The 22,679-nt window shown below is 40.9% G+C and overlaps 1 protein-coding gene across 17 annotated transcripts in view; it reads right to left on the bottom strand.

Moving 5' to 3' along the window:
• NPAS3 (neuronal PAS domain protein 3) overlaps positions 1–22,679 on the bottom strand; it is a 914,130-nt gene that overhangs the window by 460,887 nt on the left and 430,564 nt on the right. For 9 of the 17 annotated variants that reach the window (XM_080673292.1, XM_080673302.1, XM_080673304.1 and 6 more), the window contains one exon: positions 1,412–1,494. In XM_080673292.1, the coding sequence (XP_080529418.1) occupies positions 1,412–1,494 (83 nt within the window). The remainder of the gene's footprint in view (positions 1–1,411; positions 1,495–22,679) is intronic. The other 8 variants (XM_080673301.1, XM_080673303.1, XM_080673305.1 and 5 more) reach the window with 1 other exon arrangement.

Here is a 22,679-nt window from a genome sequence, read left to right as displayed (position 1 = left end):
CTACTGCAAAGGCAATTCAAAATTTATATGCATGATAGAATAGCATCTCCTAAGGTGTATTTTAAGAAACATCTGTTACATGGATTTTAAGATATATTAGTGGATAAATGAGAAACATCAGAATAAACAAAAATAAACAAGTTAAGTCTTTTTAGGTCCTTAAATTTGGAAATGTAAACTGTGACATCTCAGTCCTAATAAAACATCACATTTTCTCAAAGGGTTGTTAAAAATCACAAATCACTTGACTTCACCCTGAAGATTCTGATTTGGCAGGTTCAGAGGGAGGCCCAGGAACGTGTCCTTTGAACAAGTGTCTCAGGTGATGCTGAGGCTACTGGCCAAGGAACCACTTCGAAGACTCACTATGATTCAACCATGGAGAATCTGGTGGAGACAGTTTTCTACAGAACATGCTTTCAGGAATCATGCTAAATGCAACACTACTTTTGGCTATGTAGAAAATAAAATCACCATAGCAGTCATGTTTTTAACTCTGACTGAATAGGAATTTGGAGTTTACTTTTCTTTTTTAACTAAAAAAATAGACCATAACCATCCCCCCCCCCAAAAAAAAAAAATCAGTTGCCTAAATATTCCAAATGTGTCTGCTTCTCTAATTCCATGTTCAAAATGTATTTCCATGTTCAAAATGTATCTTATGTAGTTAAAGCAAGCTTTGGCTATGGCAACACCAACCTTGGAGGCAGAAATAGTGCAGAGCAATTACTCATGGATGTGCTGAATTGATGGCAGAGTCTTGAGGAAAAAGTTTTCAGTTGAGATGCTGAGTTTGGCATGAAACTGCTCTCAGACAAATATCTAACTGCAGGTCCATTTAGTCACCCTCACATTTATCTGTCATGAAATTCATTATCAAAATTAAATTATTATTATTGTTTGTCTCCTTTCACTAAAAATAAGCTTTAAGATTTCACCCTGAGAAAATTAATTGGGGGGAGAGACAGACATTAAGATTTGAAGCACTTATGAATGCAAACTCAAGCAAAGAACAACTGAAATTTGGCAACACATACAAATGTCACATTGCTTTCACAAAAGTTTGCTCTGTCTAAGACAATATATAGCTCCAAAGACACACACATATATCCACTTACAAATGCAGTACACACACTATCATTCTGGGAACAGCCAGCTACTATACATTGAGCATCAACCGAATAGCACAATTCATCTCAATTATTACAAATAATACTTGCCCTCCCTTTCTCATTAATATTCTCTCAAAGGATGGCTTTCTAAAAAGAAAAAAAAAATGGACTCATAAGAATTTCAGAATTCCAACATCCAGCTACATACATAGTTGAAATTTTAAAAAAATAATAGAAGACTAAACCCATGGAATTTTCTTAGTAAGATATAAGCAAGCTTCTTTTTCTCTTAGAGGTACCTGCAAAATGTGACTTCCCAAATGTGCTTCAAATACTTCAATGGCCAGTGCACTGGGGCTTCTCCTTCGCTGTGCACCTATAACTTAGAGAAAAAAAAAGGAAAGAAAAAAAGAAAAAAGAAAAGGGGGGAAGACGAAAAAGAAACAGAAAGAAAGAAAAGAAAGAAAATAATTAAGTTGGAGCTCAGATTCATACCTTCAACTTAATTTTCTTTAATTACATCACTAGTTACTATAACAATGACATCTCAAAGAAACACAGCGCAGTGTTAACTTGGCCCTGAGTTGCCTGAGCATAAACAGAACCAGAGTTGACTTTCCAAGTCAGATAACAACAAACCACACCCAGACTTTAAAAAAAAAAATATCTTGGACTGTTTCCCTTATATTGAAGCTCACATTCCATTAAGATAAATTAGTACTTTTTAAAAAACAATTTAGGTATTTTTAAAGTACACACATACTGCCTTTTGCCCCAGATAAAACCTAAAACCTAAACTTTTCCTATTCTCTAGGCTAGAAAAAAACAAGCAGGATTTTTTTTAATGTTCTAATGCAACAACTTTATCATAATTTAATAAGCACAACATGTTGGAGAAGAGACTCTCATTAATGACTGTTTACACTAGTGTTAAGTGTCTCGGGGTGGCTGGATTTTTCTGTTTACTGAACACTCACATGTAACTATTCCTTCAGGACCTTGGAGAAGCACAGGTGGCCTCGCACTCCGCACGTGCCTCACCAGCTCAGGGACTGTGCTTTCCTGGGAATACTCCTGTTCTCCATTCACACAGTCAGTCCTGCTCTTCCTGGCCCACCCCACATGTGTTGCCCACAGGCACCTGCACTCAAGGAGCCCCCTATCCTTAACAAAGGTGAGCTTGCTGCCAGATATTTGTGGGATCCACAATTGAGGGTTTTCTCTATACATAATTTTTTGCATGGGCACACAATTTTTTGTATGGGCTTACAATTTGCTTTTAAGTCTGTTCTGGGGATCCTTATCTTTTGTAAGTTTTCAAACATAAAAATCTTTGTGGTTTACAGTAATTTATGAAAAAAATTCTGATCTTTTCCTTATTTCCAACAAGTAAATTCCCCATGTCTTCCCTCTTTTCTTGAAAATGTTACTACAAACCTCTGCTCCCTCAAACTTAGACACTATAAATTGAAAATACAATAGCCCCCTACCCCCACCACTTTCTTCTAAAACCCACTTCCAGCTAGTTACAAAAAATTTTCAGCAAAATGCTCCTGGGATAATTGTGCTTCATCTCAGTTACTAAGTCAGTCGGTTGCATCCATGGCTTAGTAGGGATTATAATATAAATGTACTTGTGATTATCGTGCTGTGCAAAAGTAGGCAGTTTACCCCTGCAAGTGTTAGTCAGTGTCTGAAAGACACTTTGAAAACTGCATGAGTGGTAAGTATCAGTATTACTGGCAAGAAGAAGTAAAAGAGGCATTTTGTTTCAATGGCAAAATTTATAAAATATAATTGAAGAGTGATTATTATCTGAGAATATTCCAGCTGGCAGGGATCTTAGAGATCTCTATTTCAACTTCTTCATTTGCTTCAGGAAAACACACAACTAATAATCTTAAAACAGAAAAATCAGGTTCATATCCTAAGGTTAATTTTTATTAGTATAGACAGACACAAGATTTTAAAAATTTAAATATTCAGATATACTTATTACTTCTCTCTCTCTCTCTCTCTCTCTCTCTCTCTCTCTGTGTGTGTGTGTGTGTGTGTGTGTTTCTGATTAATTTCCTATTCTAACACGCACATTACTCCCTTCAAAACTCCTTTGGCATCTTTGATAATGCAGCTGTCTTGCTGAATACTGTTTTCAGTTTCTAGAGTGTTAATTGCACATTATGGTAGCTTGGTGTGAATGATCCCACATGAATAAAATCTGCAGTCTTTTCTTTTTTTAAAGATTCTGGGGGGGAGGGAAAAACAGGGAGAGGAGGGAGTTGAAAAACTTCAAAAGTGTCCACTCTGTTTTTGAGGCAGTAATTGAGATCCAAAAAGCTCCATATTAATAGTTCATAATTTAGGGGCATTTCAGGACTTCCAATTACAAAATTCAAAATAAACCATTGCACCTCACAAAAGAAAATGGACTGACTTTAGAGACAGACTTTTCTACAAAGAACTGGATTAAGAGGCAACCAGGAGAGGAAGAGTCACAACCTACAGAAGACGCTAACACATCACAGAGTAAGGTGTGTGTGGATTTCCTAGAAGCCCAAGAGGCATGTCCCAGTAGTGTCAGAGGGCAGCTGCGCTCACTTCCAAAGCACAGCTGACTTCAGTGGTGCTGCAGGGGTTATGCACACCCGCCCACTAACGGCCTTTCTTTTCCTTCCTTTTCCCCACGTAGGACTCGGGCTGTTCCTTAAGTAAATGCTGCAAATGCATAAATATTTAGGGGTTTTATTTAAGAAAATGCAGTCAACCTGGGGATCCCAAATGTCTTCATCAGGTCTTACATCCATGAGTCCTACCTGCATAGTTATTCCTCTTTGTCTTTCAATTCCTCTAGAAATCTGAGTGTGCATCCCTGTACATGCCAGCTTGATACACAGGTATCTTATAAATGGTTTCATGCTATTCTAGTCAATGGCATTTTTATGGCACTGAAATTTCTTGTGATTTATATGTTTTGCACTTATGAAGGTGATGTGGGGCTGTAATGACAGTTCCTAATTTTACAACCAACATAAATATGTTAAACAGGAGCCCATTATGTCCCTGGTAGAAGACCAGGTCTGACTCCAGCATTATTGGTAACTGAATAGATATTAAAAATGTACTTCTTATCTTGTACTTTTTATCCTATCGCATTTGGCTTTTTGAGATCAAGACAATAATCTGGTAACTCAGAAAGGATGAAAATAAAGTTATTTTGTTGCCCCAAGTTAATATCATTGTGGCTATATAGTACCATTAGTGAATCAACAAAACTAAAGAGGCATTTTCCTCAGTAGGCCCATCATCCTCAGAAAAGTAATACATTGCCTATGAAGCTCTCTCAGGTCTTTTGATTTTGGAATTCCTCAGTTACTGAAACCATTTGCTAGTCTAAACAGAATACACATTTATTACTGCTGAATAGGTCACTGTTTCATCTGACCGAATGATATATTTCATTTATTTGTTTGTCCAATTAAAAAATACTACTTTTTGAAATTTAAAGAACACTAACTAAATTAACCAAAAAGAACATACACAGGGCATTGCTAAGTAAATGGAATATGTAACTGCTTGTCTGTGAAGATTACATCTCTACCTACTGATAGGGAGATGTGAGAGTTTCAGAAGTTGAACAGCTTATACAAACTGTTAAAAGAAAAAACAACCGAACCATGATAATATAGTAATTCAACTTCAAACTCAATTCGGCATTTACTGAGGACCTAGTTGATATTTACAATTGCTAGTTACTGTTATTTATTATAAAACAAACAAACAAAAATAGTCCAAAAGAAAATTTTAAGCAATTTAAAAGAAACCTGGGCCCAGCATATCATTATCAACAAATACCACAACATTATTATTTCATGTTTTGCAGTGGTTAAAAAGAAAACACCTAGAGGCTTGGAATATTTTAAATAGAAAAGATATATAAAAGGAAGGGTTCTTAAAAATCAACTACAGAATCATAGTTGTCTCAGAAATCTCAAATGACCTGATGACTCATTAGGGCTGTACCGTGGCCTTTCTCCCACGGAAAAAGCGGAAGCCACAGAAGGAAACCACACCTAAACATGCATGTGAGAAATCAGTTTTGTCCCTCAACAATGTTGGCCCAAATGTTCTAATCTAGACTCTTCTGCATAGTTAGGACTGGACTCTTCTAGCAAACCTTGTGAGGCAGTCTTTGAGAATTAATTCAGTGCAGTGAAAGACAACCCCCCTTTTGGGAAACAGACCCCACACCCCCAGTCATATTCCTAGCCAGTGCTGTCACCCTTGGGGAGGCACAAAAGCCAGGAAGGCTGAGGATTAGCGCTCAATGGGAGTTTGACCTATTCAGCCAAAAGGTCAGCTTGCCACGGAAGAACCCATTACAAAACAGAAGCAGGACAGCTCAGTGGACACACATAAGTAATGAAAGGGGGAAAAGTCAGGAGCCCCGCTTGACTTGAGTCTCATGCTGCCCTTTTCCGTTATAACCCTCCCCACCCCCTTTCCAGAGGGCGGCGCTGCCTTAGCTCCTCACCCACACCGCTCACCAAGGGCAGGGAGAGCAAGGTGCTTGTCCTTTAAGGGACCACTTGAAAAAGATATTTAACAGTGAAGCTGAGCATGACATTGTGAGGATTTCCAATGGATTATTTTATTAGGAAAAGTAGCCATTGGCAGATAGGGAAGACCGTTTTAGAGTTTTAGAGACTTTTTATCGTCCAGTCCCCTCCATGGGGAACAATATGTCGGCATAGGCAAAAGTAGCTGTAAAGGTCTGCAGGTAGTATTTCAAGTATATCCACTAGTAATGAGGCAAGCTTCAGGCCAGGACGGCTGCCCTCTGAGGCTGTCAGCTGGGGAGAGGCTCTGTTCCCACAGGAAGCTTGTGGGAAGGGAGCATGCTTAATGGAATCGCAGCCTTCACTCCCTGGGTTTTAGCATTGGGCTAAGCAAAGTCAGGGGCTGGGAAGGAGTGGAGAATAGAATGCTTAATGAGTGTTTTCCGAAGAAAAGAAAGGTATTTCAATTAGTCTCCCTCACTGTTGGGCAAAGGAAGCTGGGGGTGGGGGTTTCCCCAGGAACCTTAGAAGTTTATGAAGTATGTATGTATGTATGTATGTATGTATGTATGTGGGGGGGAGGGGTTTCCCTATAAAATAAAAGTTATGTTTTCAATTCTTTCATTTACCATGGGACCAAATCTTCATTCTGAAGCATGTCCTCACAGCTCTGCTTGGTACCCCCAGTCACCTTTGCATCCTTTCAACCCTAAACGTCTCTGTTTGTGCACACCTTGACCCCGCAGACACCGCAGGCTGGGATGGAGATGAGACGCTGAAAACAAGTGCCAGGTACCAGCTTACCCACCACAGCAGCACTGTCACTGCAACTCTGCTGTTGCCAGCACAACCTGTGGTCTCCCCTCAAAGCATCACGTAAATATATGAAAACAAATAATTGCCTTTTCAATGTACTTTTGGCAGGATTAGATTTTACCATTTAAAATGGAGGGTGACTGATGACCAGAGAAGAAAAATAGGGACAAGCATTGTTCATCAAGCATTTGAATCCCTGGTGACCAATAAATACAAAAAGGAAAAACCCCTGTGTTCAGCAGTAGTACAATTCAGGTTTACTTTAAAATGTATATTTAGTAGATTTTTAAAAATACACCATCATAATTCATATTTCAGAACCCTCTGATACAGTATACTACCAATTTAGACAGAAAGAGGTATTTAATCCAATAAAATAATTGAAACTCTCAGAAGTCTTTTGCTGATTCAAAAATTCTTCGATGCAACACATATTTAAATTTCTCCCACAATCTAAGTATGGATTGAATACATTAGGGAAAAGCATTAGGGATGGTATGAGTGTGAAAGTATTAATACTTACAAATGAATTGCTAAATTTGGGGAAAAGAAACCATGTCTGCCTTTCTCATATGGCTTCAACCAGTAAGAACTAAGAGGAAGACATACAACATTCAATAGATCTGTTTAGTCAAAGGCATATTTATCAAGCTCTCAGCTTCTGAAGAACTAAATCATATTAATGAAGTAAGCACATCATTCATGAGAACATGCAGTATTCCTTCCTGATAGACACAGAGGAGATGGAGAGGAAGGTGGTTATTGGAAGAGAAGGACTTTGAATAAGAACAACAACAACAAATAAAGAAGAAGCTCACACCATAGCCAGCAGGCTGTACTGAGAGAGCAGAGCATCCTCATACATCAGACACAAGTTCAGGCTGCAGGTGCAGGCTCCCTGGCTTCTGAAAACTTTTTATAATTTCCTACATGAAAATGAGAGTTGTCTAAAAGAGAAATAGCACCCAAACATGACTGTAATCGTCTTGACAATGTTTTTGTGTATATGGTGGGCAACAAATTACAGGGATTTCTTTTTAGAATAAAGTTTCCATCTTAAAGACTCATTTGCTATAGAAGAAAAGAAGTTTCTAGCTACCAGAGCAGATATTCCTTCATCTGTAGCTGGGAAAAGAGGAAGAGATCCTTCCTGGGACAATCTGGTAGTTACTATAGAAACTATAATATGTCCCTTAGATGGGTAGCATCTAGGATGATTAACACCTTCTTCATGACAGAACCCAAACTTCCCCTGACAATGACGTTCCTAAGGCAACGGGCTGAGCTGCTGTTTGGCGAGACAGAACCAGAGGGAACGATGAAGCCCTGATTGTCAACAGCTCTGAGGATGGGAGCCTCAGAAAAACGCAGGCACGATGCACAGCCTGGGTGAAGGTTGGGGAGGGGTGCCTCGGGGGGATGGGGGGTCCTTCAAAGATTTGAGGAGGTATTGGGAGGAGAGCAGCCATAGGACTGGACTACAGACTAGGACATGTTTACTTTCCTGATACTTCAAAGTAACTGTTACAAATCTAAAGGAGACTTTCTTAAAATGGTAGATATTAATCAGCACAATTTTAGTTTCTTAACCATTTCAAAATAACCAAGTATATAAAAGAGAGCACTTTTGAAGGACTAAAGTCCAACAAGAATCCTGATTCTTTTGTCAATGTGTTTCTTGGCTTCATGGATTGCTTTAGGATACAAGAGTTAGATTGACTATTTAATTCGTTCTATACAGTGAATGAAATGAGGATGTCCTCTTTTTCTTAACACAAGTAAATAAAAGGTAAGAAAACACAAATTGACTTGATGAACCCATTTTTGATTCCAGCAGAGTTATGTGTATGATGAATTGCATCCCCTCAGTCTGGGAAAGATGTATGAGCGAGGCAGTTATAAAGTGTCTACAGAATGAAGAATCTACATCTATAAAAGGAGAATCTTTGAGTGGCAAAGTCTTGATTGTTATCTGACATGAACTCAGCAAGAAGATATAAACTAATTAATTCTTGCTTCAGGGCTACAGCACCAAACAATTGTATGGAGCCACACAATGAGGCAGGCACTCTGCTGGGGACTCGAAGCACAAAGATGACTGAGAATGTCCGCTGGGTGAGGCTGTCCAGCATTAGAAAGTTCAGCAGGCCAGGGAGCCATGCAGCAGACCCGGCCTGCGCCTGCAGCCTGAACTTCTGTCTGATGTACGAGGATGCTCTGCTCTCTCAGTACAGCCTGCTGGCTATGGTGTGAGCTTCTTCTTCATTTGTTGTTCTTATTAAAAGTCCTTCTCTTCCAATAACCACCTCCCTCTCCATCTACTCTGTGTCTGTCAAGAAGGAATACTGCATGTTCTCATGAATGATGTGCTTACTTCATAAAAACACACCGAGTGCTCTTTGACCATAGCTCTCAAAGAGTAAAACAGAGAGAACACATCAAATTTGGGATTTGAATATGGCACTAATTTTGCAAAGTTTAATACTTGTCCTTTGATTGATAGAAATGACCTCTGCATTAATATGCTGAAAATGTTTTGCAAAGTTTAAATTTTTAATGGGGGTTAGATTTGCTGTGCTCCCTCAGTAAGGGCAAAAAAAAAAAAAAAAAAGGATTATTACACTTTCATTTTGTAAACTGTCTTAAAAGCCTTTTCTTGAGTGCTGCCAGCCGGCTATCAGCCCTCTGACCCCGCAGCACACAGGCTGTTAGCGGCATGATTCCGCCCCGTAGGAAGGGGGTGGAGACTGTCAATGGATCTGTGTGGTGTCACTCAGGACTCCCTGGTAAAAGGAAGAGGTCCACATCTGTTATCTTGAATTTTTCCTCCAAGTATGATCCCAAAGCTTCGTGTTATGACATTTGTAGCATCTGCTGCAAATACTGAAGTACGTCAGGCACAACCTTATTACTTCCAGCCTAATGCTCCATCCATCCTCCGGGCTTTTCTAGGCCACTGATACGACAAGAGAGCCGAGAAAGCTGGATGTGCAGGAAGCAGCTTATGTTTATATGGGAGAGAGATATACTGCTCTCTCTCTCTCTTCTTTCTCCTGTTCACCCATTCATGTATTCAGCCATATTCACTTCCTCTTTCTTTCTTACCCACCCTCCACCGCCTGCTTTGGGGCCACATAAATGTGCTCATTAATTTTCTTTCTGCTGAAAGAATAATCAACATAAACAGTTTTATGAAGCAGTGGGGTGTTGGCCCAAAGGATGCAATGCTCTGCTTGAAAAGTCACTCTGATAAGTTTCCAAAGCTCAGACCATGGTATTACATTTATTCATCCAAAATTTAGTGAACACAGAAAGTGAAATATATTAACCTCATTGCTCTAGGTGTTACAGAGGTAAGCCAGGCTCCCACTTCATTTCTAGATGCTTTTTTATGTCTGTAGGAGAAAGCTAAACATAACCATGAAAATATCTTCTGAGCCTCTACTCTGTGCTGGTCACTGTCGGAGGATGTGACAATGAAAAGGCACCATGCCAACTCTCCAGAGATCAGCATCCAGTGGGGAGACTGACACACAGCAGGTGAAGAAATGCAATGTATGTGCAACTCTAAACCCTCCATGCAGGATGAGGGCAGAGAGCGTGGAGGCCGGAAAGACCCCAGAATAGCGGTACTGCTAGAACTGAGGAGTGGGGGAGTGAGGTCACATAGACAGTGAACCGTGGTGGTCATGACCCTGGAATCCACCGGGGACAGGAAGGTAAGGACAGGTGCACATTAACACCGCTGCAATTGCAAGGTCCAAGCTTCCTCACTGTGCCCACTCCACCTTGCTTTTCCTTAAGCTGCAACACCAATGAATCGCCACACTCCTACCAATGCTTGCAAGGCTGGCTTCCTCCATGAACACAGCACTGTCTTGATGCTTGATACCACAGCTTAACAGCTACTGGTTATACCCAGGAGGACAGAGGTGTAGGCTCTGTCTAAAAATCCTAATTTTGTAAGTTGATGTCCTGTGCAACTTCAACACCGCCACTTTCATCAAAGCCCCTGGAAGGCACAAATATGTCACAGCACCCAGCCTGGCATTGTGTCAGGCAGCTCAGTCACCCAACGGCCTGCCACATCCCCTCGGAGGTAGGAATAAGACTGTGGTGACTCGGGTTCTTTATTGCAGGACATCTGATTCCCTCCCAAGACACTGCATGCCCTCTGTGTGCAGGGAGAGTTCAATAGTAGGAGGCTCACTAATGGGGGCGCAGTTGTGCACAGAAAAAAGGATTAGGGTTCTAGAGTCAGAACAACCAAGTTTTAAATCCTCCATTTATCTCTAATGAGCTGGGTGGTCTTAGACTCATTAGGATCTATGGACTTCAATTTCTCATTCTATCAAAAGGGTCAATGTCTCCTGGAACTGTTGTGAGGACATGTGACATCTGCTCTGCTCTGATTTTCCTTCCCAAACCTATTCACATAGTGCCTCTGCTCCACTAGCAGGAGACCTGCATAAGCCAAAGGGATCTGCTTGTGAGCTGCTGAAACCTTGGCCGTTAGAAGAGGGCCCACATCACAGAAGTGCAATTAGTATTCATGAGTAAATGAACACTAGCGCACCCTGCTAGTCCACGGAGTGCTCAGTACATTGGCCCTCTCCTCCTTGTTATGGAAAGCAGAGGCTGGGCCAAAGATGACTTTTCTAAATCACCATCTTTATCCCAGTTTTAATAGGCATTTCAGGACTATTTTTCCTAAATATTATAAATAGTTAAGATTTATTTCCTAAAATATCAGGGATATGTTGTTGCTCTCTGTTGTCCCTCGTTTCTACCTTCCCTGCAGCATGATATGAAATCTACTGGTGAGGTGTCACCACAAGTCCTGCAGGCCAACTGCAATCAGGGCCTCAAACCAGTGCAAACATTTCACACACAGTTGGGCACAGAGCCAGCAATCCACTAAGTGTCAGCAACTGCTCACTGTGTTTTCTTCTGAAGGATTCACTCATGCCCTCTCCAGCAGTAACTGGCCTTCTTTTAAAGATGCTGCATGCCTCAGAGTAACCTAATTAGGTAAACGTACACAGCTACCATCACTGTAAACTACAATCAGGTCTTACAACCACCATCTTCCTTCTGATTTCATATAAACAGAAGCCTATTCATGAGCGTGGTATCTGAGTGGGGCTAGGTCTTGCTATACCAGCAGATCAAGGTCTTCAGCACCACTGCCATCTGCCAACTGGGGACCGACAGAGGCTGTGATTTAGGCAGAATCAGAAACTAAATTAGAAAGATGAGCACTATTTGAAGAGTCAAGATTAGTAAATAGGCTGACAAGACCGTCAGACCTAGAATTAAGAACACACAGGCATACAGGATGGGACAAAAGCAGGTTTACAGTTGTGAGTATGCAGAACAGAGTTTATTCTTGTATTACTATTTATTTATCATTGCATTGGTTTCCATATGAACAACTGTAAATCTACTTGTGCCCTACCCTGTATACTCTCACACTCAGCCACCACCATCACTTCTGAAACATATCAAGGAGAAAATAAAACCTAATTTAGAAGATCAATTACTTAGATTCAAGGTTCAGCTCAAGCCTCTCTCTATCTGGTTCTTAACATGTCTCTTTCTTTGAATAACAGCTGTTTAAGCAAACCATCTTCCTAAGAAAATGTTTAAACACAAAACTTTCTATATATACTTACGACATTCAAAAGGGCCTCTGAAACCCATCGGTCAAACTCAGGTTAAGAACTCTAGCTTTAGATAAGAGCCTAGCATCTACGGAGATCCAGTTCCAGGCTAGCACTTAATGGGACTGAACAAATGATCCCTTGAATGAATGAGTGAGTAATCAAATGAATACTCGAATGAATGCAAGAGAGTCAGTCAAGAGAGAATACACAACTAAAGCAGACACTTGTATTCCATGTGGGGCTGCGAGACTGAAAGCAACCGCCAGTTAGTTGGTTTATTCACAAAAATTGCTTTGTGGAATTATACACGGCTCCTCCCCTTCTAAATGCAGACGGAGAGAGGAAAGGGAAAAGAGATAATGAAGGTTTGCAAATGAAGTGGGTGCAACTGTGCAATCAATCAACATTTTCTGAAAAAGAATCTGCATCACTTGCCAAAAATCTGAACTGAATAACTGAACCAGCATTCTGATGAGAATGGACTTTGCCACTAGCCAGTCATTTTTATTTGTCTTCCAGCTGTCTTGCTTCTCTTTTCCAGGAAGCCCCTGGTCTCTTCATTTTCGTGGGTTCAGGCACGGGAATTAATTTAACATGGTCAAATGCATACTCCATGTTTACTCTTTTTATAAACCTTTACTGAGTTTTTACTCTGTGCCATAACTATTATGCTAGTTAGCAGGGATACAACTCAATCATGCATCTCAATGATCACCGAGGGCCTACTAAGTGCCGGGCACCCTTCTAATGATAGGCCATAGAAGAGTGAACCAATCAGACATGCCTGAGTGGAGCTGACATCCCAGTGGAGTCAGACAGCAACAACATCAACAATATACACACATCTAAATGTAATAAGTGGCATAAAGTAAAAGAAGCGACAAGAATTTCTGTATAAAACAGGAAAACCAGAGAGGCTCTCTCCAACAATGTCTCTGAATAGAGATATGAATAAAGTAAAGTAGTGATGTGATGACCAGCCGAAGGGAAAAGAAAGTATAAAGGCCCTGAGATGGGAAAAACTTATCAGGTTCAGAAAGTGGCAAGGAGCCAGTATCATCAGGGAAGCTACAGACATGGGGGAGAGAAATATAATATTATTAAGTAATTGTTTACTTGGAGGATTTCAGAAAAGGAAGCAGATAAGTCTAGTGAAATTTAAAGATGTAAGAGAGAAGAGGGTATTTGGGCTAGAAATGAGTAGTAATTTTCCAGGCAAAGAAGCCAGAGTTTGGAGGGGGTGAGGGGAGTGGTTGGGGCAGAGAGAAGACCATTCACAATTGCACAAGCCAGCAACACATGCAAGTTCCACATGTAGAGGAAGAAATGTCAGAGGACATCCGCAGGCTAAGTCACAACAGGCCTCACAGCCACTGCTACGGAGTTCCGTTTACACACGGTGACTGAGATCCATTTGAAGGTCTGAGCAGGGGAGGGGCATGAGCATGTGTGTTATCAGTGGGGCAGTGGTGCACAGAGTAGAACTACACTTGGAGAGAAATGATGAAAACATGGCCATTACACAGTCTAGGCAAGAAATGATGATGAGTTGATCTGAGTAAATAAGTTACACTGTAGAGAGGAGTTTGGTTTTAAAGGTATTTAGTATGTAGGATTGAGAGTTTTGTGAGTGGTCGGCAAACTGCAGCTCACGAGCCACATGCGGCTCGCGAGCCGCGGTTTGCCACTCTGTTGACTAATGAGTTTGCCGACCACTGGTATAGATGGTTCAGCCAACCCCTGCAATAAGTCACTTAGAAGGGAATAGAGAGTCAGGGAGAAGATGGGATCCTGAACTGAAGGTGTCTTTAGGAGAGACCCATTGAGATGAGAAGCCTGATGGACCTGGGCTCTGGGATGAGGAGTGGCAGAGATGAGGGCTTGGCTGCAAGTCATTAGCTCACAGGTAGGTAAAGAAGCCACGGAAGGGCAGGATGAGGGGAGGGCTGGGGCCTGCCTTGGGAACACCTGCATTTATATAGTAAGGGAGCCAGCAAAGAGCCTGACAATAAACAGCCAGAGGGGCAGGAGTTTAATAACGAGGCAATGGCAGAACATTTGAAGGAGAGATTCATCAACTCTGTCAGATGTCATGGGAGAGCAGTGAAGACCTTAGGTGGGCACTGCTGTCAATTGTGGAATAAACGAGAAGTGAGGACCATGAGTTACATGCTTGAAACTCCTTTACTAGAAATGTGGAAGTGAAAGAGAGAAGCATAAGAATTAAATCTGGGCAAGGAAGAGAAGTGGGGGAAAACCCAGAGTAATTAAATATAATTTTATATTCCTCACCCCAGGATATTTTCATTGATTTTTTTTTTTGAGAGGGGAAGTGGGGAAAGAGAGATAGAGATACAGATACAGATACAGATAGAGAAAGAGAAAAGAGAGGAGAGGTGAGGAGAGGAGAGGAGAGGAGATAGAAACATCAATCGGTTACTGGTTGGCAGGGGATTAAACCTGCAACCTAGGTATATGGCCTCACTGAGAACTGAACCCATGAACTTTCAGTGTATGGGATGAGGCTCCAAACAACTGAGCCACACCTGCCAGGGCAAATAATTTTTTAATTGACTTGAGGATGTTCATACCCTGAGAGGAAAAAGCAAGCAATAGCCATCTATAATAATAAAAGCATAATGTGCTAATTAGACCAGACGTCCTTCCAGGGGAAGCCAGGGCTGCCAAGGAAGCCCGGGTCCCAGTGCCTGCCGGCAGTCAGAGGGAAGCCTGGGTTCCAAGTACCAGAGAAAAGCCAGTGCCGGCAGCTGGGGGAAAGAAGGCCTACTATTGCACCAATTTCATGCATCGGGCCTCTAGTGAGGTATAAAAAGATGAAAATGTAAATATCTGTGTTTTCTGATGGTCTTAGGCTCTACAGCAGCGGTTCTCAACCTGTGGGTCGCGACCCATAGGTTGAGAACCGCTAGAAGGGTCGCCTAAGACCATCGGAAAACACAGATATTTACATTACGATTCATAACAGTAGCAAAATTACAGTTATGAAGTAGCAATGAAAATAATTTTATGGTTGGGGGTCACCACAACATGAGGAACTGTATTAAAGGGTCCTGGCATTAGAAAGGTTGACAACCACTGCTCTAGATGTTGGTCAAAAAACATAAAGATCTATGATCCATAATCAGAAGTATATTTGTATAGAGAAAGCTGACTAAATACATCTAAATGAAGCCATGGCTGTCCTCCTGAAACCCCCATCCTTTCTCCTCTACTGTCCAGTTGGTCCCCAGTCTCTCTGTCCTTGGATTTCTGGCCACAGCAAAAGCTTTTAAAATGTCGTAAATAGAAGGGTTACCTGTAATCGCTTCTGGAATTCACTTTACTCTTGGTTCACAAAAGCAATCAGTACCTCTTCCTTGCAACCAAGGTCTGTCAAATGCCCATAGGAAAGTACTGCAACAGACTGTTAACATACTCAGGTATGAGCTATAAGAACAATGAGTAATAAGAAGAAAATGCCTTTTATTTGTTGGAAAGAGTGACTGAAAGGGGAAAGAGGAACCTCATATTCTTCCTGTATTATTTAATGAACTTTTATTAAGCCAATGAAGAAAGAAGCCAAGAACTGCTACGGGTGAAAGAGAATGAGGCCTTGTATTCAAGAAATATTTCTTACGGAAAGCAGTCGCCTCTTCAGTAAGTTTGAATTTTCTAAGTGGCAAGAGAGAAAGACAATTTCCCCTGGCATTTCAAAAATATTACTTAAGCAAACCTCAACTTCAGGACACAGAAGAAAACATAACACACTCACCTTCATTGCTTAGCTAACTCCTCTTAGCTCTTCTCTCCTTTGTTCCCCTTGAAGAACGCTCACTTCAGAGCTTTCAGAATCTGATGGGGATTCTATGGTCACTTATTTTCTGGCCAACTTCATTTTTATTCATTTATAGCATTGCTGCAACCTTTTTTGTGTGTTCATAATTTAAACCATAGTTGAGAGTAAGAGTAAGCTATAGATATTGTCTCCCGAAATTTATTTGCCTCATATACCAATTTAGCTTTTTTTAGGAAGAACTTCTTCCATACTTCATATCTCAACAAAATCTAGCTCTGTCCTCTGCTATTCTCTTCCAAGGATCTAAGCATTTTCATCCATCTAAGTCTATAAGTATTCAGGAGCACTTAACTAGATGGAGAGGCAGCTGTATTTTAGTATGGGAAAACATAACTCTTAGAGACAGAAACTTTTATTTCTAGTCTTAGCTCTGCCATTTCCCAGTTAGTGAACAAGGGGGGGACACTTGACATCTGGGTCTTGGTTTCCCCACCTGTAGAGGGAGGCCCATTGTCCAAGGAGCTGTGTCAAGGGCTGAATACCAATGCGTGAGACAGTTTTCTAGCACATACCCACTTCAGCATGCTGTTTAGGGATTAAATGAGAAAATGTATCTAAAGTGTCTAGCATGGTGTTTGACACATAGGTGTTCACTAAATGTTAGTCCCCTTCTTCTTCCTTGTAGCATCACCTACTACAACAGGGGTAGCAACTCAATAGAGGTTAGCTCCATTTTTTGCCAGGAGGGATAAACGGTAGAAGAAACCCAGCTTACCGACAGCTCCTCCCCTCTATTCCTTGGTCCTGACTGGCCCTCTCATGTTTGTTGTCAGGCCATCTGGCAGCGATGGTGGTGCGCTGTGGCTGTGTGCATCTGACTATTGATCTCTGAATACCTCCAAAGGGCACAACAGACTGCCGACTGACCTCAGTAATAGCATGCTGCAGCCTTCCCTGTTTACATGTGTAAGAGCTAAAAAGAAAAGACGACCAATTTTGGATTTTTTAAAACTACATTTTGACCAGAGGTTTTTGACAAAGCCTCCATATATATCCATCAAACAGGGAACTTGGCAAGTTGTAGAGAGTCTGTTATAGGGGGGATAAGGTTCATGAATTTCAAGCTTGGAGGGCTCTAAGTACCTCATGCTCAAACTTTAACTACAAAACTCAGATAAATCGCTGCACTAAAGCCATGGACGATCCTGTACCTGATTTGTGCCAGTGCCTCTAAAGCGCAGTGAGGCCGATCCCAGAGAGGCGTTTCTACATCAGTCCTAAGGGGACTGGGCTGGGCCCTTCTCTGTGAGCATGCACTGAATACCTGGGTGTTATGGTAAAGCTACTTGGTAAACGAGCCATCTGAAATTTTGTTAGCCTCAAAGCATTACAGCAGTCAGACACAAGTCCCCAAATACAGGGAACTCACATTGTCTTCAGTGTCCATTAGCCAGGTGCCAGTCATCTGTTTCAGTCCCTGGCAGGTAGTTGTACTGGGTAGCATTAAACTAAATGGCTAATAGTTACTGGCTGTATCTTCAGTGTTTTTGTTTGTAGAGGTATGAGCCCCTCTATGTACACCCAGAAGGGGCTACTACATTTATTGTAGTGCAGTATGATTTGGATTAAAAACATACAAACAAACATGTAAAAGGCCTGTGTATATAAACCATGGCACAAAACAGTGAAAGCTAAGCTTATGGAATTTACTGAATATTGAGGCAGAGGAAAATGGAGTAAATAAGCACTAGTCTCAACTATTCACAGCACTCATATTTTATCAAAGATGCACTGAGGAGAAATGTGGATTCCCTTCTGCCTGGCCTAACACTCTCCGTGGCTATTTATCTACTTACAAACTTTTATAGATGTGAAATATTTTAAGAAGTCCTTTAGAAATGGCCCGAGGTAATTTCAAACTTAACAGACCCTGTCCCACCAGAACTCATTACAGTGAATTTTATAACAAAGTACCCTCTACTTAATTTTCAGAGCCTGGCCAAGCGTACTAGAAATACAGCTGCATTAAGTGCAATTAATGGTACAATAAAAGCAGTGGAGGGCTGTTTAACACCCAAGAATCAGCAGTAGACACAGGCACCATGTTCTCCAACAGCCAGCGATGTTTCAAAGAGCCAGGAGTGTGAGATTTCTGAATCAAGGGGCAAATGTCTCTCCCGCTAGAGAAAAATATCCTGTCCTTCAACAATTCCACCCAGAGACTGTATGAAGGATATAAAGTTATTCCTCCAGTTATGCCACTAGCATCCTCACTCCCTTTGAGCAGGAGGCCAACACAATAAGCTCATATTCCCACCAAGGAGGAAAGGGGTGAATTCAATTTTACCAAAAATGAGAGCAGTACTGAGTGACTCAGAATGCACATAATGATCTGTGCATGAGTAAGTTTACTGTCAGCTACCAAAAGGAAAGGAGCATCCAATCAGGATAGCATGTTAATCTTTTCAAACAGACCCAAAACCCAAAAATATGGTGAACAGGCAGGGACAATTACAATGACATTTGCAAACATCTTTAATGATGAAAAATCTCAACATAGAATTTGAACATGAGAGACATCCTGAAATGAGCAAAAACTATACTGGGTGATACAATCATGATTGTTAGGGCATTTGTAAACTAGTTAATTTGTTAAATGGAATATGTAGTCAACTAGGTCTCAAAAGATAATTATACATATGCACCTTCCATCAGTAATTAAAGCAATTCTATCATGAAAAGTATTTGATTATATCTGTATATATAGCCCTCCTTTGTAGCCCAGTCTGCATCCAAGATCCTGTTTCTCTCTTTCCATTCCTGGATAAAACTGTTCAATTAACAATGTAAGTTGGCTAGGAAATACACTACAGTTATATTTTCAACTAAAAAAATCCCTACCAATAATTAAAATGCAGAGAAATCTTCCTAACCATAATATTATAGACACAGTTAGGCTAAATAGAGTCATTAGACAATACCCAAATTTCATGGTACTAAAAATATGTCTCTAACCTTCTTCCTCAACAAACTTCTACCAAAAGCTCTTACACTAGTTCTGGTTTCTTTAGTTTCCAGTGGGAACTCCTCGATGGGTGCTAATGAGCCATGGAGGGGCAGGGAAACCCCCATGAGCCTGGGAAAAGCACAAAGGAAAACCCAGGCCGGAAGTAATGGGAGTGAGCAGAAACCAAACTCCAAGTGGAGGCACTTTAGTGACACCAAACTGAGTCCCTCTAATCTAACAAAATATCCCTGAGTCTCCCCAAAACAGAAAACAGCCACTGCCCGAAAGACAAATGAAGGCTCTCATGTCACTGAAGAGACAGGCTTGAGGGGGAACTCCAGACCTTTGCAAAGTCAATGGGCTCTAGAAATTACTGGAAATACTGGAGCGACCACATGAACAAAACCACTTTTGCAGCAGAATTCCATCGCATTTTACAGAGAAGGTTTAAAAAAAAAAAAGACAAAACTAGGTAATGTTTCAAAAAATTAATAATGTTCTTAGAAAACTCACCTCATTTCTGAATGAACTAAAAAGGGTTAAAAATAAGTCCTTTGATGAACAAATTGAACTAACAAGCAAAATAAAGACATACTCAGAAAGCAGGCAGACATCTCTGGTGGGGAGTTTCTTGAGGGGATGGAAGGATTGAGCAAAAAAGAAAAAGTAAAGAGAAAGAACTCTTGGACACAGACAATAGTGTGCTGATTGCAAGGGGACAGGGGACAGGGGGTGGTGGTGGGAGGAGGTAGAAAAGATAAAGGGGGGGATAAATGGTGATAAAAACAAAATAAAATAAAGAAAAAGAAAAAAACCTTCCTCCCTCCCTGGGAATAAAAAAGTCAGTTATGCCACTGGTTTCAAAATGAGGAGTTCCATTTCTAGTCTACCCTTTAAAATATTTGCTAAATCATGCCATTATTTTTGTGAACAATAAAATTAAGAAGTCCTCTTGGTTTACATAGGGTTTAAATAAATGTATCCACATGTAGTCATTTCTCAGCTTACAAATGCTTGTGAGTGCCCCATCCCACTGCTGCTGGCCCCGAGCGACTGTGGGGAGCGTAGTACAGAGAGGCTGCACCGGGATAAGGGAGTAGGCTCTAAAATCAGGCAGATCAAGTTGCTATCATGGTCTTGCTATGTAACAACTACAATATTTCAGGCACGTTGCTTGATCTCACTGAGCCTTGATTTCTTCCTAAGATGGTGCAGAAGAGAATTCAAGTGCACAAAGTACACAGCATGTCCTGTGCGCTCAGGTGCTGATGTCCAGCCCTCACTCCCTGCATAGCGGAGAGCTCTTGAGAAACAGGGACCTCCCTAGAGAACAGGCTCTTCCTGTCCAGCCTTGCAGTGCTTTTGCTTATACTATTCTCTGCACTCAGACCACCGATCACCCTCAACTGTGTTTATACAAACCCTGTCACTGCAGCCTCACCCAGAGCCCTCACTCACGCAGCCCTCCTTCAGTGAACACTGGACAGCATCTTGCTCCTCTCTGAGCTCCAACACCATATTCCACAGTTCTTCAGCTTCCACTTTATACCTTTGTGTATGTGTCTGCATGCCTACATTTTAATTTGTGGTGTAAATATTCTTATTTATAACCCACAGTGGTAGTAAGTGTATGAGTAATGTTCTGACCTTTTCCCCTCTTACTTTTTCCTACAGGGCCTAGAATAATACAAATAACTCCAGTTAGAAATGGTCTGATTTAGCAAACATACTTGTTTAGAAAGCGAATCTTCCAAGTAGGTAAAAAGACTATTAATAAGTCACGCAGCAGCGCACATTGACACCACCAGCTTGCTTTCCCCTTAATCACTCGAGGATCTGAACTGTACTAAAATAACTGGAATCCTGAAAATGTGGGGGGAAAGATAACTTTTAGCATGGACCTCTTTTAGGGTAAGGTTAGTTTACATCCCTTTCCCCAAATGGTAGACTCAGGGTGGTGTGTGTAGAATAACCTTAAGACAACTAGGTAATTGTGGGCTTGAGGAAACTTTACTAGCAGATGAAGAAGGCATCAACAATGTTGATAGAAAGGTATTCAAAACAATTCCACAATGTTGCCCAGCACCATGCCAGTGCCCAGGTGAGATGATGGTACTTCCTCCTGCCTCAAGACCACAGGAAACCTGCTCTGGGGACCGCAGAGGCGTGAAAGGATGGTGACCTTTGGTAGACAGGCTCTGTGGACTCAGCTAGGAACCCAACCTCTAATTACACTATGTTCTTTTTCCTTGAAGAAATGCCCTACCTATATAAACTGAAAACTTATGTTTGTAAATCTTTCTAAAAGATCCTTCTAAAAGGCAAAGGTGATCTTTGCTTTAAGATCTTTTCCTTGAAGGCAAATATCACTGCTGAAATAAATGCTCTTAACCCTGAATCGACAGTTCTATGTGCCCTATAGTCTTGCCATGAAAATGTGATGATGATGATCATAATTAATTTCTAGCAACTGAGAGTGACTAGTGAAGAATGAAATGCGATTCCAAGAAAGAGTGTCATTCAAGCCATTTTTATTTAAGTACTTAGTTGAAATGTGAAGTATAAGGGAGGGGAAGTGTTTGGTCTCCACAGAGGGCAGCTTGTCTCTGGAAAATGCACATTAATCTTAGGGCTGCTTACGCCAGCTCGTGCTGCAGGCAGAGGAATAAAAGCTTAATTCCAGAGCCTTCCACCTGGCTCACTCAGGTTTGGTGAACACAAGAGGAGAAAGTTAACTTTGAGAATATCAATCTACTTCCTTTCATTGGCTATAAATGCACTCTAAAGTAAAAGATACATATAAGGGTCTCTTGACCAAGTATACCTCTTAGCTTTAAGTGGAATCAACTTTATTTTCCTGTCAACTATAATTTTCACTAAAGACTCCTGACTTCTTTATGGCATAATAAAGTTTTGTCTGGGATTACAATAAAAAGCTTTTATAACACCTGTGACCCTCACATTCTAGATTAATTTTTAAATTGAATCTGAAAATCAGTACAAATGACAATTTTCTGTTTATGACCTTGAAGCCAGATTCGTCCCCTTGCCTCTCTCATTTGGTTCATCTCTTTTAGGGCAAGATTCATTACATATAAGCTAAGTCTAGAAGAGAACTTTCCATAGGCTTGAGTAAAGTTTACATTTATTTCAGTTTGATGTATTTTCTTCTAGAGCAAATTAGTTATTACTTGTGCTCCCTTTGGAAAAATATTAATATTCTGGGATATATTCTTTTCTCATATCTCTTTCCATTTACATTATCCTGTTCCAGGGAGAAGGGAAGAAGAGGTACATGGAGCTTGCATGCAATTCCTCTCCACTCCTTTCACTACTGACCACTGGCCTTCACTATACTTGGCATCCTGCCTTTCCACTTGCATATTGAGGGGGTTGGGAGGATGACATTTGACTCTAACATGTGTCTTACCTGACTCTAACCTGACTCTAACCAATGACTGTTACCTGTGTCTTCCTCCTTTCCTTCTGGTATTTCAAAATGCATTAACTGTGAAATGGGCTGGCTGCCTTATGGCAGGTTCAGGGAAGTGGAAAGGAGTTGCTTATTGACTTATGAATTGCAACTGATGAAATTATATGTAACTAAATCCTTTTAGTGACATAGGGAGACATAAGCCAACAAATAAAATTGCTTTATTCTTGGATTCAAATATTAAATTTTTCCCTAGCCTACAGCATTTTATTATATGAGTAAGTGACATGAGT

The sequence above is a fragment of the Plecotus auritus genome, assembly GCF_963455305.1.
Source record: "Plecotus auritus genome assembly, chromosome: 1".
Classification (NCBI taxonomy): Eukaryota; Metazoa; Chordata; class Mammalia; order Chiroptera; family Vespertilionidae; genus Plecotus; species Plecotus auritus.
Note: the sequence above shows the minus strand (reverse complement) of the source record. Positions and strands in the feature narration are given on the sequence as shown.